Source organism: Octodon degus, unplaced genomic scaffold, assembly GCF_000260255.1.
Source record: "Octodon degus isolate 3935 unplaced genomic scaffold, OctDeg1.0 scaffold00197, whole genome shotgun sequence".
In the NCBI taxonomy this organism is placed as follows: Eukaryota; Metazoa; Chordata; class Mammalia; order Rodentia; family Octodontidae; genus Octodon; species Octodon degus.
The window spans coordinates 1,474,691-1,491,260 of record NW_004524773.1 but is presented as its reverse complement, the minus strand read 5'-3'; the positions used below and the strand labels follow the sequence as shown (position 1 = coordinate 1,491,260).

General features: G+C 56.9%; 2 protein-coding genes across 2 annotated transcripts in view; both read right to left on the bottom strand.

The window, feature by feature from the left end:
• Rsph6a (radial spoke head 6 homolog A) overlaps window positions 1–3,698 on the bottom strand; it is a 19,751-nt gene extending 16,053 nt beyond the window's left edge. The window contains exon 1 of the mRNA XM_004644401.2: window positions 2,988–3,698. Coding sequence (XP_004644458.1) covers window positions 2,988–3,655 — 668 coding nt within the window. The 5' untranslated portion in view covers window positions 3,656–3,698. The remainder of the gene's footprint in view (window positions 1–2,987) is intronic.
• Window positions 3,699–3,827: 129 nt separating this feature from the next.
• Sympk (symplekin) overlaps window positions 3,828–16,570 on the bottom strand; it is a 31,272-nt gene continuing 18,529 nt past the window's right edge. Inside the window, exons 13-27 of the mRNA XM_004644400.2 lie at window positions 16,226–16,376; window positions 15,071–15,306; window positions 14,297–14,378; window positions 14,055–14,168; window positions 12,920–13,067; window positions 12,027–12,187; window positions 10,679–10,787; window positions 10,356–10,456; window positions 9,748–9,838; window positions 8,868–8,969; window positions 5,826–6,013; window positions 4,934–5,110; window positions 4,682–4,777; window positions 4,175–4,498; window positions 3,828–4,046 (exon numbers count right to left, since the gene is read on the bottom strand). Of these exons, the coding sequence (XP_004644457.1) occupies window positions 3,906–4,046; window positions 4,175–4,498; window positions 4,682–4,777; window positions 4,934–5,110; window positions 5,826–6,013; window positions 8,868–8,969; window positions 9,748–9,838; window positions 10,356–10,456; window positions 10,679–10,787; window positions 12,027–12,187; window positions 12,920–13,067; window positions 14,055–14,168; window positions 14,297–14,378; window positions 15,071–15,306; window positions 16,226–16,376 (2,221 nt within the window). The 3' untranslated portion in view covers window positions 3,828–3,905. The remainder of the gene's footprint in view (window positions 4,047–4,174; window positions 4,499–4,681; window positions 4,778–4,933; window positions 5,111–5,825; window positions 6,014–8,867; window positions 8,970–9,747; window positions 9,839–10,355; window positions 10,457–10,678; window positions 10,788–12,026; window positions 12,188–12,919; window positions 13,068–14,054; window positions 14,169–14,296; window positions 14,379–15,070; window positions 15,307–16,225; window positions 16,377–16,570) is intronic.

The window sequence follows — 16,570 nt, the reverse complement described above, 5'->3', positions numbered from 1 at the left end:
GCACGACTCTAAAGATATGTTAAAAACCACTGACCTGAAAAAAAAAAAAAAAATCAGTTAAAAGCCAGCCTGAATTATGTAGTGAGACCTTGTCTCAAAAAGACAACAAAATGGAACAAACTCAGACTCAACTGACATTAAAATAATAGAATTAATTTAGGTAACATGTACTTTAGAGGAGACACATGTCACCTCAGTAAGTATAGGGAAGTCTTCCTAGTTAAAGAAAAAACTTGGGCTGGAGATATACCTTGGCAACACAAGTGCTTGCCTGGCAAACGCAAGGTTCTGAGTTCAATTCCCAGTACAAACAAAACAAAAACCTTGTGACAGACACACTCTAGGCAGGCTTTCCACCAGTGAGCTCTACTCCAGCCTAAGAGAATTTGTATTATTTGTATATTAATTTGTATAATTTTAGCCACAGGAACTGACAACTTGCATCAACTATAATGGTGAAAAAACAGTATTTTCAGGGCTGGGGAGATGGCTCAGTGAAATAAGCGCTTCTCTGGCAAGCACAAGGCCCTGAGTTCAATCCCCGGTTCCACCAAAAAAAAAAAAAAAAAAAGAAAAACAGTATTTTCCACTATGAGATTTGGAACACAAGTGCCTGCTGTTAGGGTTTATGTCTAGAGGTCACCCCAAAGCTTCATGTACTCAGACATGAGGCTTGGACGTGTTTTGTTTTTCCAAGACAGGGTCTCAATCCCCCTGCCTCAGCCTCCATGTGCTGGGATTACCGGAGTTTGTGAGTTTGTCACCATGCCCAATGACATGGGGGGCTTTAATCAGCTTATGGCAGCAGTCTTGGTCTGGAGAGGCCGGGCACTGGCCCTACAACCCAGTCTCTCGCCTGTGAAGGGAGCAGGTCTCCTCCCAGGCTGGCCTCCTGTGCCTGCCCGCCTCTCCTCCTCCCATTTGTGGGTGCTGGGGCCAAGTCTCAGCAACGAGAGAGTAACTGGAGACAACTGCTGTTGGAGCCGGGGCTGCGAGGGTTAAGCTGCTGAACACAGAGCAAATGCTGGCTCTGAGGCCCGGATAACCCCAGCTGCGGCAGCCAAGGGTACTGCTGCTGACACAGCCTATTCCAGAGCAATGGAACTGCCAGCCCTAGAGATCGAAGTTTGCTGCTTGGAGATTTCAACAGATTCCCAGGCCCTGCTCAGTTCCACGCTTGCCTCTGTTTCCCCTTCATTTGAAAACCAAACAAATATGGGCTGTCTGATGGAGTGCTTTGTCTTTAGACCTGTAAGAGTTCTGACCTTTCTGGAGCCTAAAAATCAAACTACTGATCTTTTCTTTACGCTGTTCTCCAGCCACTCATTTGGGAGACTGGGGGTAGGCCAGGGCCCTGAGAGTCTGCCTGACCCACTGGGACTTAATGCCATTCTGAGGGGGTAGCCAATGCAATAAGAGATGAAAAAGAGAAGGTAAGACTGGAAAGAAGCAAAACTGACGTAGTTTTCAGATGATGTGACGGGATGTGTGACACTGAGCGTGTGCCCTTGTCTCATAAAAGGCACCTGTGGAAGGTTATGTATACCTGGAGTAGAGTGGTGGTGGGGTGGGAGGAGAGCCAGGAGTTGAGAGCTATGTGGAACCCTCAAAACTAGGCCCCCCACTTTACAGATGAAGAAACTGAGGCATAGCGAAGGTTGGGGCTGATGGTCATATTATATCAGCATTTGAAACCAGGTTGGTCTACTTGTAGAGCATGTCTGCTGCTGGGTAGAGACTGATTTTGTCCAGTTTTTTTCTCCTTGGGGTGCTGGGGATGGGGGCAGGGCCTCACACCCATGAGGGAAGCACTCTACCAATGAGCCATAAACCTCACCCCCAGCCCCTGTATTTTTCGCTAAGCTGTCCAGGCTGGCCTCAGACTTCTGATCTTCCTGAGTGTGTGCAACTGTGCCTGGCTGTGGGCAGTCCTGAGTGTGGCCCAGAGCCTCACTGAGGCTGAGAAGGGTAAGAAGAGGTGAGGCTGGCCAGGGTTTTCCAGGAAGGAAACTGAAGCTCCTGAGGTAGGATTTGTTGGTGGGATTTCAAGAGGTTAATTCGGACTGGAGTTTAAGGCCCTCAGGTGGGAGCTGTTATTGACTAGAAATGAACTGTGGAGGGTAGGCGGGCCTGGGGAAGCCTTGGTGAGGAGCTGCCCCTTCTGCGCTTCCTCTTGAGGGGAATGGGGACAGATGGCATCAGATTCATGCTTTAGCAATACGCACCATCAACCCCTCTTCCTCCTCCAGACACAACCGCCTCCTTACTGCCCCGGAGCACTGAAAGCCTCTGAGTCCTTGCCTCGGCCGTGCCCTGACTCAGGCCCCTGATTCCTGCACACTTCCTATCCTCCTTAACGGGCTTCATTTTTCTGGTGGTACAGGGGCTTGAACTCAGGGCCTTCATACTGAGTTACATCCACAGCCTTTTTAAAAAATTGTCTCATTTTGCGACAGTCTCGCTAATTTGCCTGGACAGGGCTTAAATCTATGATCCTCCTGCCTCATCTCAGTGTCCCACCAAAGTGTGGGATATAGGTGTGTGCCACCACCCCTGGCTCCCCTTACCATTTTTTTTTTTTTTTTACTGTCTGTTCTCTCTCTAGAATGTGGGCTTCATTGGTCTCTCATGGGGGCTAACAGGTGTTTTATGACTAAGGCTCAGACAGGAAGTGCAGAAGGAACTGGCCCTAGCAAAGAGGCGGACTCAGGCCCGAAGATCTGGAATCTGGCTCTGCCACATCCTAGCTGTGTAACCTTGGATAAGTGACCCGATTTCTTGGGTTCAGTGTCCTCCGTGGAACAGGGACAGAGGATGTGCGAGGGAACTAGCTGTGTAAGGAGCACTAGCATTGGTCGGCACGCTGCCCGAATGCCTGAGTGGAGAGCCCAGGGCGGACAGCAGTTTCCCATGAGGCAGCCCTCTCTCTGATTTGAGACCCTGGGGTTCGCTAGGTCCCTCCCTGTCTGGGGCCCGTGCCCTCTCACAGGCTGAGGTCCGAGCCAACACTGGTCTGCAGCAGGTAGGCCTTGGCATTCTGCACCGCCAGCTCCCGCGGTGGGGGCTCAGGCACCTCAGGACTGTAGTACAGGAAGCCCTGCTCTGAGAGCGAGAACGTCGGGGTCGCAGGGTCGTCCCTTGGGTAGAAGCTGTGCTGCGTGCCCAGCTTGAAGGGCTGGTTTTCTCTGTGGTAGCTGTCGAACTGGCTGAGGAAGCTGGCACCTGCCGGTTGGTAGGCTGGCTCCAGTTGCTGGAGGAGTCCACCTTGGCCCTGCTGCAGCTGCTGCAGCATCAGGTTGGTGGTGTATTCGCCGGCCAGGGTCCTGCCAGCCAGGGTCCTGCCGTCCTCCAGGTAAGCTTGGGTCTGGAACCCCAAGGGAAAGCTGGGGTGTTCTGTGTGGGCGATGGGGGTCCCCGTAGCTTGGAAGGTCTGGGACATCAACCAGTCCTCCTGTTCCGGCAGGCTGGCCCCCTCGGACCAGCGCATGCTGGGGATGCCCTGACTGCCCCGCTGCTGCGCAGGCAGCATCTGCGGGGCCCCTTCTGGGACAGCAGCCTGCGGCTGAGAGGCTTCCAGACTGTGCCGCTGCTCTGAGGCCTGGAAACTCCTGCGGTTGGGGTACTGCCCGGAAGGGGGCTCGGAGGGATCCCCCATGGCTCAAAAGGGGGGACACAGCCTTCTAGGAGGACTTTCTTGCCGCGGCTTCCTCAGCACTGGGCGAAGAAGGCCGTTAAGGGGCTGGGTCACCGACGAAGGCAGTGTCCACGCAGGCGCACCCCGCGTGTCCCCAGCCCGTTCACTGCACTGATCAGATGTCGGAACCAGCTCAGAGCGCCACCTCCTTTATTTACTTTTAAGGCAAAGCCCCAGCTCCCCCAACCCACTAGCCTTTCCCCACACCCTTTCAGCCGCTCCCCTTGGTCTCGGGGTCCCCGGTTTCCTCGGGTGCCGGGCTGGGAGTCTTCGCGCCAGCGTCCTCCCCCGCAGGGGCCAGGGTCTGCGGGCTCCGCTCCTCCTTGGCGGTCAGCCCGCCCGCTGCTGCCTCCTGGTGGCAGGAGGAGGCAAAGGGCAGTGGGTCAAGAGCGCGGTTACGCCCAGCCCGCACGGGTGCCCCGCCCAACTCTTAACCCCTGGGCTTCATCCCTCCTGTGCAGTGCGGATTGACACTCCTACCTTGGGCAGGGGCCCCTCGAGACTAGAGTCCAGAAGTGCGGCCTCGGTCAGACTCGAGTCCTCATCCATGCTGATGAAGATGGCCGGGGTCTCACATTCAGGACCCTCCTCCCGGAAATCCATGGTCTCCTCGGCTGGGGACGGGCCCGACCGAGCTGCAGCCGAAGAAGAGGTCGTGGGGGCTCCCACACCGCCGGGCTTCAGCTTCTGCTCCTCCTCCAGCTGCCGCTTTAAGGCCTTTTCCTGGGCCAGCCGCAGGCCGATGAGGTCCTGAGGGGGTCGGGGGGCCGGAGCCGTGGCCAGAGCCAGGGGCTCCAGGTCATCCTGAGGCAGGGAGGGGCACACAGAAGCTTTGGGGGTGCTTTCAGAGTGGGGACATAGGAAGGGTCGCTGTCCCCCCCCCCCCAGCATGTTTAGACAGGGATGGCCTAGGAAGCCGCAGTCTCTGGGGGGCAGGGAGAGCGGGCAAGCCAGGCAGGGGTGGGGTGGGGGCTGCAGGGCCCTCACCTCTTCCAGGGGGCCGGCAGGGGCCTCCTTGGCCTCGGGTTCCTGCTTGCCACTGGCCTCCAAGATGGTCATGATGGAGTTGGGAATGTGTGCTTGCTAGGTAAATAAGAGGGGGCGCTGTGGAGAGCTGTGAAACACCCCAGACCACCCGAACCCTGACCCTAGAGCCCCTGGGCTTCTCGGCAGGGGAGGAGTCCCCTGGGCCCACCACCATCGTGTCCTTGAGGGCTGCTGTCCCACACCTAGAGGTACCTGGTGGGGGGTGAACGAGCGCACGTGGGCCAGCAGGGGCTCCCGCAGCTCCGGGCACTTGTCAAAGACTGCTCCTAGCTGCTGGGGCGGCAGCTGCAGGATGACCTGGAAGCTCTGGGGCTTGGTTCGCTGGCAGCACTTGATAAAGCCCTCCCACACCTTGGGATACTTCCACACCTGGTCGGGCAGGGGAACAGTGTTGGGCGGGCTGCAGGCAGCCTCCCCCACCCCCACCCCCACCCCCACCCCCAGGAAAAACGACCTTGCCAATCCCAACGCCTGAGAGCCCTTCCGGCTATATAGCTCTGACCACCCTCCAGAGGACTTTGCTTCCCCTTTCAGGCAGCTGGGACAAGAGGGCATCTTGGAAAAGGGGTCAAAACCCCCCAAATCTGAACTCCAGGGCTGGGGAGATGGCTTAGCGGAATAAGCGCTTCCCTGGCAAGCACAAGGGCCTGAGTTCAATCCCCGGTTCGGAAAAAAAAAAAAAAAAAAAAAAATCGCTACATCTCTCCTAGCCTCTGCACCAAACACCCATCATGTCATTCTCACCCAGGCCTCGAGAGGGCGACACTGGCCCTGTTAGAGACTGCAGCTCAGGACACAAGCAGAAGTGAGAGTTGAACCCAGGTCGGCCTCCCTCAGCCTTGAGCCTCCAGCCATTGTTACAAAGCAGCCGCCGCTGGGCTGAATCTGGCCGAGGTTGCGGGTGGCATCTGTTCTACCCTGGTACTGCACAGTGTTCAACTGCACTGTCTTGCAGCCGGGTGCATCCTAGCAGAGGGGGTGAGGGGCCTCTGAAGCCCACATGGCCGGCAGGTGCTGGGCGAGGCTGGGGTCCCACTCTGCCTGTCCTCAGTGCAGCTGCTCTCTGCTGGGCAGGGGCAGTTACCTGCTTCATGATGAGGCGGGACAGGATGTTCATGACGAAGCCCCCCAGGCGGGGGTACATGGTCAGGGACTGGATGACGGTCCTCATGAGCAGCATGGGCAGGGGGCTCTGCTCCATCAGCTGCTGCATCACCACGGCAAGCACCTCTGACGTGTACACATTCCGCTCCGCGAAGCACAGGTTGGTAGCTGTGAGGCGGAGAGCGGCCCATCGTCCTCTCCACCTGCTGCCCCCACCCAAGCAAGCCTCGCCCTGCTGCTGTGGGGTGAGTGCACCCAGACCCTGCCTGAGGACAGCCCCAGGAGGCTGGAGACCTGCTCTGGCTCCACTGGGCTGCTGCGCCTCTAGTGCTGCCCCCAGGGGAAGGTGGCTACTGACTTCCATGGTCCCCTCCAGAGGTAGGCTGCTCGTGGGCATGAAGGCTTGCACTGGTGCTGGGGTGACAGACACCAGGCACAGACAAGTGCTGAGATGGACACTGCACCCCCAGGTCAGCACCCAAAGGACCCAGAAGGCTGGTACTACACAGGTACCCTCAGGGTGGCCTTGGGTCTGTGCCCCCAAAAGTGCTGTCAGAGCCCCAATTTTTTACTATGCTAATGGGGACACCCACAAACCTGCCTCTGAAGCCCTCTTCCCCAAACACCAGTTGCCATGTGCATCTGTCAACCAGGAAATCTTTATTGAGCCAGAAGAGACCCCCAATCCTTGAGAGGCTAGGGGAGCATCAAGTGGGATGGTCTTCTAAGGAACAGTGGGGCCCAAAGACGGAACGAGAGATATTACAGGAAGACAGGGAGGAGGCTGAAGGGGCACAGTGCAGGTGGGGACCCATGGGAAACTGAGGAAATACCCGCTTTTTTTTTCCAGAGAGGCCTACATCCTGCCTGCCTGCTGTCAAAGGCCCCCACAACCAGCCCTCTCTGCTCCCCTGGGGCCCCACTTAGCCTCTATACTGCTCTCCAAATGGTGGCCTGCGGGGTCTTCCAAAAGCTCAGCCTCAACCTCTACCTCCTTTCTAGAGGACCACAAGGTAACAAGGGCAAATTCACTCCATGCAGGCAGCTGGGCAGGACACTCCAGTGGTTACAGCCTGACTTCATCTGGGCCAGGGCCTCTGGCCCAAGGTCGGCTCAGTGGGTTCAGGATACCTGGCCCAGCCTGGCCCCTGCAGTCTCCTCACCCTTACCAACTTCCTGCTTCCAGCAGGTGGCTCCTCCCCCAGGAAGTCTCCCAAGGGCTCAGATAGCCCTTCATGACTGCTCTGTCACAGGTCTGTCCAGGGCCAGCTTGTTTTGACCTCTGCCTGTAAGGCCTGGGGCTGGCCCTGCTGTGATCCTTGCACCACCCAGGACGAGGCTGGGCCAAGGTGCCAGGTGAGTTTTCTTAACTGCCGGGCCAGACTGCGGTGGGTGTCTAGGACTAGAGGGAGCCGGAGCACATGCTGTGCGGGTGAGGTCTTGAGCTCTACCTCCAGCACTCCACCAATGGAGGAGGGAGCAGGGAGTCTAAAGAGCACAGCCCTGGACTAACTTCCACATCTTTTTCTTCTTGAGGCTGCTCCTCCACTGGGTTTGTAAGGGAACAAAAGGCAGGAGCCGAAGCTGTGATGCGCAGGACAGGATGAGACTTCTCAGCCTGGTTCTTAACCATGGGCATTAGTGTTGCCTGGATGGGCCCGAGTAGGGGAAAGGTGCTCCGACTCTGGGGTAGTGGGGCTGGGCGCTGCAGGTGAGCAATGGTGGGGTGACAGGCGAGTGTGCCAGAGCAGGTGGGAGGTAAAGGGTGCGCCCTGACCGCATCACCAGGCTTTGGCTATTGGCCACCTCAGTGGCTTCCACAAGTTCCTTTTCTTCCCGAGCCATAGTTTCCCCCTATGAGCACCACAAGACTTGGGGTGGGGGCTTAGCAGGGGTGGCTGTGTTTGTGAAGCCTCTCAAGACTGTGCCCATACCGTGTGAACACAAAGCATATGACTGTACTGCTCTTGGAAAGGGCCAGAACCTTCTTCAGTGCATCAAAGAGGTGGGGTGGTAGTGGGGAGCTGGGAGTGTAGCTCAATGACAGTGAGGCCCTGGGTCCCATCCCACTCCCCACCACAAAACACAAGGAAGCAGCAGCCAGGGATCGAAAGACCACAGTCTTAGACCATAACCTGAGAGACCTTTTCTCTCGCGGCACTTCCACCAGAGACCTTGGCACCTCCTCAGTGTCACCTGACCCAAGAAGTTGCTGAGAAGCTGCTGAGGGGGACTAGGAAAGAAGTCACTGAACACTAGAAAAAGAAATGAAATGGCCCAGAGAGGAAGACCCCACCCAGGAGGAGAAGAATCAAAGGACAGCTGTCTTCAGAGCAGAGGGTAACAGGTTGGGACTCCACCTCCTGGCAAAGGCCAGTTCCTGATGCACAGCCTTTTGGGGAGGGAGTGTGGCACTCTGGAGAGCTGAGGGCAGTGGCTCCTCGGGAGGTGGCCTGGGCCCAGGGTGCACGCAGGAGGCAGAACGTAACTCAGGTTTACTTTAGTTCAGAGTCTGTGTTTTCCGTCATACTGCTTAGCTTCTGTGTGTCCCTGAATCAGTTACTTAACCCTTCTGAAACTCCGTCTCCTGTCTGCAAAGTGGAGTCCACAACTTACCGGGTAGGGTGGTGGAACCAGCAGGAGCAGGCCCCCAGGCATTACGGGAGAGCCAGACTCCGAGGGACTGGGGGCTACTGAGAGCCCGCATCTGCCAGGTCATGCTGCGGAAGTGCACACCCTGCTCCACGCAGCCTGCAGCTGCGAGGCCAGCAGGTTCCCTGATTACAGGATGAGCCTCTGATCAGGGCTCACCTGCCGTCTCCTCCTCGTGGCCAGAACAGGAGGGAGGACGAAAGGAAGTGCCCCCCGACTCCTGAGGTGCCTCGCACAGGCAGAAAGGCTGTGAAGACCTGGGAGAGAGGGGCTGTGTGGGGGCCTCGGAGCTCTGCGGGGGCTGCAGGCGGCTGCACTGCTCTGATGCACAGGGCTGGGCCACAGCCGGGGAAAGACACAGGGGCCTCACCTTTGATGATGGATTTCATGTCACACTTCACAGAGTCGATGTTGTGTAATGCAATCAGGAGCTCCCCAGGGTTCAAGGGCGACAAGGCTGAGTTTCCTTCACCTGCAGCAGGTGGCAGTAGGGCGGGGAGAGACAGTATGGAGGCCTAAGTGAGGGGTCCACACTTCCCAGACTCGGGGGACAGAGAACAGGGCAAGCCAAGACTGTGCTCTCCCCTCCAGTCCCCATCCTTGTCAGAGCCATGCTGTGTGGTACAGCTGATCCTCACCCCCGCTGGGCTATGCACCCCCAAAGGCAGGGCTAGGACTGGTGCATCCCTGGGTGGCCAGCACTGACTGCAGCAGGACACAGATGCTCCAGGAACATTTGCAGGACAGGACAGGGCGGGACAAGGCCAGCAATGCACTTAGCAAAAGCACGTGAAGCCACTAATGCACTGGGGCCCAGAGAATGGAGGCCAGGGGAAGAGACTGCCAGGCTGCCAGGCACTCTGGCTGGTCCAGGCCCTGCTGCGTGGCGCGCTCATGCATGTGCCAGAGCTCACCAGGCAGGTGCTGTGCAGAACGCAGCCACAGGGCTGAGGGGTGTGGGCCCCATGCTGCGTTACTGGGTAGGTTTTTTGCTTTCAAAGCTTTTGTTTCTTTTTTATCATCTCAGACAAAATGGCCCTGCCCACAGCTTGAGGGATTTGGGCAGGCTCCAGGGAGGGACCGGAGTCTTCTGGCTAGGAGCTCCCACGCCGCGAGACTAGCCCAGGAGACACCATGGGGAGGTGGGTGACCCCTCTCTATCTGAAGACAGCCCTACACAGCCTCCTTCGGGAGGGACATTGCAGCCAGGGTCCAGCTGGCCCTGGGCAGGGAGGGGGCACATCACCTACCATGCTGGGTGCCCAGCAGGCGGTTGAAGACCTCCTTCACCACGATGGGGTTGAGTTTGATGAGTTTAGGCAGGGCCTGGATCACCTCTTTCTACAGGGAGAGGGTATGTCACACTCACCTCATCTCCCTTCCCACCAAGTTCCCATCTGCTCACCCTTGGGGGCTACAAGGCCTCTGGGCATGTGTGCCACTCAGGCTGGGGACCTCCTGCAAGAGTCCAAGTGGAGGGCACCTCCAGGCAGATGAGGTTCTCCCCAAGTCCCACGGCTCCTGGGGCAACACCCCTTAAGACACAGGGCGCTTGAGAGACATCCTCTGGGACAAGAGTTCATGTGGGCCTCAGGACAACCACATGTGTGCACAGGTCACTGTGAGCTTCCCAGCAGGTAAGGAAACTGAAGCTGAAAGGACAAGCGACCTACACGCGGTCAGAAGAGGTCGCCGCAGAGTGCAGGTGGACGTCTGACCACTTGGCACAGACAGCTATATTCCCACCCTGTCATGCTCACACCGGCCACCTGCTGCTGAAGGGAGCTGAAGGGAGTGTGCTGCTCCATCCTCCCCGTCCCACTGCACTGAGCGGGAGCTGCTAGGCAGCTGCCTGTACCTTCTCTAGTCCGTTGAGCACTGGGATGAGGAAGCGGACATCAGGCAGCCGCTTGTGGTAGAGGTCCCGGACCCGCTTCACCAGCTCTGGAGAGGGTGGGACTACGGGGAGAGAGGCAGGAAGAGGGGTTGGGGGAGGGCAGAGGACACAAAGTGACTACCCAGAGGGGTCCAAGTGGAGCTCAGCAGACCTCTGCAGCCCCTGGTTTCCCATGTAGTAGGCACCATACTGCTCTAGATGGAGAAACTGAGGCCCAGGGAATGGCTAGACAAGAGGCATTGCCATCTAGCAGGCAAAGTGAAAGTTGGGGTGGAGGGGGCCACCTTTATCTGTGAGGCTGTGCAGACATCGGGTGACCAGTGTCTCTGCCCCCTTGGGGCAGTTTTCCACCAGCAGGAGCAGCTCTGGAGAGTTCATGCCCATTCCTCGGATCTAGAAGCAGATAGCAGATGAATGTGAGCTCGGGGAGTCCAGGGTGGCTGGGGGCGGGGGGCGGGGAGGGACTGGGCTGAGAATGGGGGAAACTGGGCACAAGGGGGCGCCTCCTCTCAAGCACAACAAGCTCCAGCACTGTGGTCTTTCTGTGTGTCCTCCCTAGCAAGCCAGCCCTCTGTTGTCTCAAATCTAAGTACTGAATGCCCAACTGGTGCCTGAACTGCTTGCAGAAGGCCTCTCTGGCTGCCACAGCTGGTCGCCACAGCCTGACAGCCCAGGCTATGGCTCAACCTGCTGCTGCTTCTAGAGCCCAACAGAGGGAGCAGGGCCAAAGTCCACTGCCCTGACCAAGTTCACAGCTGCAATGGAAACACAGCTGCTCGGGCAGACTCTTCTGCAAATTGAAGTTGACTCATCTTAAAAATGGTGACCCAACCCACTTCACCTCATATTATTTTTTTTTTTTTTAGTACAGGGTCTACAGGGTCTCACTACATAGATCAGACTCTAGTGATCCTCCTGTTTACAGTCTCCTAAGAGCTGGGATTATTGGCATGTGCCACCGGGGCGGGGCTGCACAGCATGCCAGGGATAGAACCCTGGCCACTGCATCTGCCTAAGCAGGCACTTTAATCTGCTGCCTGGCTGGCTCTTTTCATATCCCACTTTATAGGTATGAAGACCATCCAATCTGGGAGGTAGGTATGTGGGATTAATGACTCTCTCTCGTTTCCACTGGAAAACTTCATAATAATTTTGTAAAAGTCAGGGGCAGAGGTGAGATGTAATCAAGCAGTTTCAAACCCAGCTGCAGTGGAGGCAGCCTCTGCACACTGCAGCTGCTTCCCGGGCGCAACCCCGTGGCTCCAGAGCAGAGAGCAGGAGGAGCTTACGTTCTTCAACGACAGCCAGATTTCCTCGAGCCACACAGGGAAAGGCCAGCTCTTTAACAGTGGCACAGAGACTGGTGTGTGCGAGGGGTGGATTATCAATGCCCCCACTTTTACTGAGGGGCCAAGGGTCACAAGGAGAACGAAGGCCTGTCTGACTGCAGGCTTTCTGCTGGGCCACCTTGTCTCTTCTCACAAACTGGGGATGCCATGAGGAGCAACTAGAAGCTACACAGCTGCAGGCTGGGGGTGCCTGTCCCCCATGCTTAGCACACACTGAAGTGCAGACACTCGGGGACGGACTGGAGTTGGGGACTCAGCCTGCCCAGGACCCTGGTGGCCTCACCGGCTGCTCGATGACCCTCAGCACCGTCCGCTTGATGTCAGCAATGGCCTCAGTGTACACGGCTGCCAGCTCGTGGATCAGCTTGTGGTTCTGAGGCAAGAGGGCCAGGTAGAGGTACAGACACTGCTTCACCGTCTCCTCGGTCCAGGGCGCGGCCACCTCTGACAGGGTGGGGTGGGCATTAGACTGGCCCACTCTCCCACCTCATCCCCAAGGCGCTCTCTCCTCAGTCCCTGGTGCCTGCCCCTTCTCAGGGAGCAGGTCATTGGGAAGAAGGGGGTGAGGGAAACAGGCAGCACTGGGAAGCAAACTGCCTAGGGAAGGGGTGTGGGCCTAGGACTCGACTCTACCTACAGCCTCTCTGACCACTAAGTCAGAGACAAACAGCTCACTATCAGTGCAGCTCTGACCCTGACCCTCTCTGAGTCTTCCCACAGTGACCTCAAGGCTTTGGGATAAACTCCTGGCCTTGCCTTATCTGCTAGGTGTAGTAAGAGGCAGCACCAACCCAGTCCTGGTCATTGCCCCAGCCACTTCTTACAGTCCCCGAGGCCTCTCATTTTACGGCCTCTGCACCATCATCTCTGCCTAGATCACCACCTCCGCTCACACAGCCCCAGCCCCGGGTCTCTCACCACCCAGGGAACTTCCCAACACCAGGCTGGGCCTTCCCATTTAAGGTCCTGTTCAGAGGGGGCTCAAGGCTGTCTGATTCTGGAAGACCTGGGGCTCTCCTGCAGGACCAGCCTGGGAAGGCCCTTGCTGGAGGTCAGTCCTCCTTGGCCTCCAGACCCCTATGGACCTTCAGGCCGGTTCAGAGGCCTCTTATCCCAGCCCCACAGCCCTGGCCAGCTCTCAGCTGTCTTCCCTAGCAGGCGGGCAGGGTGCCACACCTGTGTCCTTGTCTGCCCCGAAGAGCACAGATGGCGGGTTGGGATGCACCAAGAGCTGCAGGTAGTTGAGGGCGAATTTCTCCACGTACTCGCGCAGCTGCTCCTTCTCATACATGCGCTTGATGAACAGCAGGGCCTGGGAGCGCACCTGAAGGGGTAGCAGCTGCGTGAAGCCGGGCCCGGGTGAAGGCAGGCCCAGCTGGAGGCGGCCCAGCTTCATGTACTCCTATGTCCTTGCAAGTAGGCCACTCTCTCCTCAGTTCCTCAAAAGCAACATCCCTGCCAAGTCTCCCTGGCTCTGGAACTTGGCATGTTAGGCGCCCCACCGCCTGCAGTGGCTCACTGGCTAATCCTTGTTTCACTCAGACACCGCCTGCTGGGAGCCGTGAGCAGAGCATCTGGTCTTGGGCACTGCTTTGTCTCCAACAGCACCGAGGGCCAGGGCCAGAGGAGCACGGCAAAGGCATGCTGAACACACACTGGCAGCGAGAAGAGTGGTCAGAGGCCCTCACCAACTGCGCCAGGTACATACCCACCACCCCCTGGAGCACTCACATCTCAGGCGTCAGCTCACAGGCCCCCTCCTCCAGGAAGCCTTTCTTGAGCCACCCCCAACCCCCAACCCCCCAAACAGATGGGGTGGGCCACCGCTCCAGCACTAAGCGTGCTAAGTCCTTCATAGGCTGGTGCCCTAGGTTCCAGGCTTCCTGCCTTAGTGGGAGCTCTAGTTCACCAACATGAGAGGAATGGAGTATGAATGGGAGCCAGGAGGACAATCTTGGCACTCAGTGACAGGCAGAAGGATCTCAAGTGTGTTCTCAACCTGAGAAACTTACTGCTTAGCAAGACTGTGTCAAAGTTTGAAAAAAAAAAAAAAAGAACTGGGCATGTTAGCACGAGCCTAGGATGGGAAGGCAGCCGAGTGTGAGGGCCCTGGGCTCAAGACCCCCACCCACCCCAAGGGCGAGTGCACACCCTGCAGAAGAGGCAGGTACAATATCCCTTGTTTCTAAGCAGCCTCAACACCAAAAAGAAAACTTTCAAGGGGTGGTGTAAAAGGCTGGGGTGCATTTTGCAGACAGAGGACGCCTCTGCACACTGTGGAGTGCAGCCCAGCATGGAATGCAGGGATCACCTTGTCCTTCTCGTGGGAACTGAGGTCAAGGAGCACATGCAGGTACTGGAACTGGCGGGACGGACGCTTGAAGATCAGATCTCGGAGTGTGGACATGCCCAGGTAGGTGCGGCTCTGTGGGGGGCAGGGAGGCAGGACTCAGCTGCTGCAGGGCACCTCAGGGTCTGTCTCCCCACCCCCCCAGGAACCCCCCCCCAGGCTGTGCAGCCTTCAGACCCCGTAGGATGCTGCTGCCTCCTCACCTCATCCTCACAGTACTTGCGAATCACCTCCAGAGCACTCTCAGTGATTAGCGGCGCCTCCAGCACGACCTTGGTGAAGATCCTGCCCAAGGAAGGCACAGAGCACAGGCTGCAGAGACTGGCCGCCCAACCCCAAGTGCAGCCACAAGTTTTCAGCTTCTGGCCACAGAGCTTTGGATGTGACAGGATGTGGCTCAAAAGCTGCGTGCTGGCTGGTTTGGGCAGAGACTTGCCCTCTCTGAAACCCAGTCACTCCTTTTCCAAGTGGGGATTCCTAACTGATTTCCTATATCCAGGGGAAGGAGTGAGGGGCAGGGGAGGCTTCGGAGGTAACACGGCCATGAACATGGAGGAGCAGCAGGAGGGGAGCGGGGAGGAACCAGCCACTCAAGGAGCCTGGGGTGGGCTGTGGTTCCAGATAGACCACAGTAGTGGTCAAGGCCCTGAACAACAGCAATGGAGGAACATGGAGAAGACCAAGGCCAGGGAAGTGACAGAAAAAGCAGCTGTAGTTTATCCCACAGGCTCTTGGTGGAAAAGTAACCAGACAGAACTTACACCGCGAAGTGTCACCAGGGCTGCTATGTGCAAGGTAAATAAATGGGTGCCAGAGACCACGAAAAGGGAGGAAGCTATAGCTCAAGCCCATTATCACATAGGGGGAACAAAGGCCACTCTCAGCAAGTCGCAGCAGTAGGGAGAAACTGACACAGGGGACAGAGAAGACAGGAGAAGCAAGGGGAGGGAGACGAGGGCGCAGGGCTACCCTCTCACCCGTCCTTCTGGTCTGGTTTCTCCTGCAGGCCCGACAGCAGGCGGATGAGACAGTCCTCATACTTGTCCAGGAAGCCAGAGGACCCGGCTGCTAGGTAGGCATTGTACTCTTGGTAGAGCCAGGCGAAGGCCAGGTCCAGGCGGGCCCGCACATCCTCCAGGATGAAGGACAGGACCTCAGCCTTGAGGCCTGAGTGAAACTGTGTCACCAGGGTGGCCAGGATTTTGATGCGCACCTGGCAGGACAGCAAGCAGGTATGTGTGTGTGTTGGGGGCTAACCCCAAACCACACCCTGTCACTCCCAGCCAGGCTCAGGATCCCCAGTGCAGACATGAGGAAGGAAGCTAAAGAACCTCATGCCCAGCAGGGCCTGCTTGTGGCAGAGTAGAGAAGGGCAAGAAACAAAATATATATTGTCACCGAATTAAAGTGTTTTTAAGAGAACATGGGTACTTAAGAAAAAGGGGAAAGGAAGGAAGGGAAAAGAAAAAAAAAGAGAGAAAAGGATAAAAAAGAAACAAAGCTTTGCAAATAAGAAAGGGATGAGGGATTGAAGGGAGCACAGGGGAATGGGGAAAAAGGCAGTACCAAAATAAACCATGTACAGGTGCAAGATCCTACCATGAATGTGGTCAATATGTAATCTAAGGGGCCAGGGAGATAGCTTAGTAGAATAAGTGCTTGCCTGGTAAGCACAGGGTCCTGAGTTCAATCGCCAGTACCGAGAGAAAAAAAAACCAAAAAAACAAAAAACCTAAACTGTACCAGTAAACTTAATAGATCTGGAAAGATCTTTTTTTCCCCGCAGTATTGGGGATCAAATTCAGGGCCTTGTGCTTTCCAGGCAGGCACTTATACCACTGAGCTATCTCCGGAGCCCAGGATCTCTGAATTTGTGTACAATGTCATCCTTAGGGAGGGGACAGAATATAGGTAATGGGGCCCAGGGAGATGGCTGAGTGGAATAAGTGCTTCCCTGGCAAGCACAAGGACCCGAGTTTAATCCCTGGTTCCGCAAGAAAAAAAAATATATATAGGTAATGGCCGAGGAAGATGTGCTGCATCTGTACTGCCTGGAAGTGCCATATGCAACTAGCTGAGTAAAAACTAGCTTCAAAGAATGAGAAAGCATGCTTGAATGGGGATGGGCATACCTGGGCCGCCCCGCTGCAGGCCACAGCCTTCTCCGCCCGCAGGATCCGCTTCACGGCGCCCAGTTTCATGGCCTCCACCTCAGCGTCCGTCAGGGGCTTCAGCACCTCACTCAGACGGAAGATCTTCTTGCGCCCACCGGCACCTGCCAGCCTATGAGAGCAGGTACACGGACATGGTGACTGGAGCATCCTTGCCACAGCCAGACCTATCTCGTGACTCTCTCCACTCAAAGATGAGGCAGGCCACACAGAGATGCTATCTGTCCCTCATGCCACCTCCTACCTCCCTGGACTGCGAGGCCTGAGGGGGAGTTAAGGAGTAAGGAAGATGACCGGGGGGGGGGG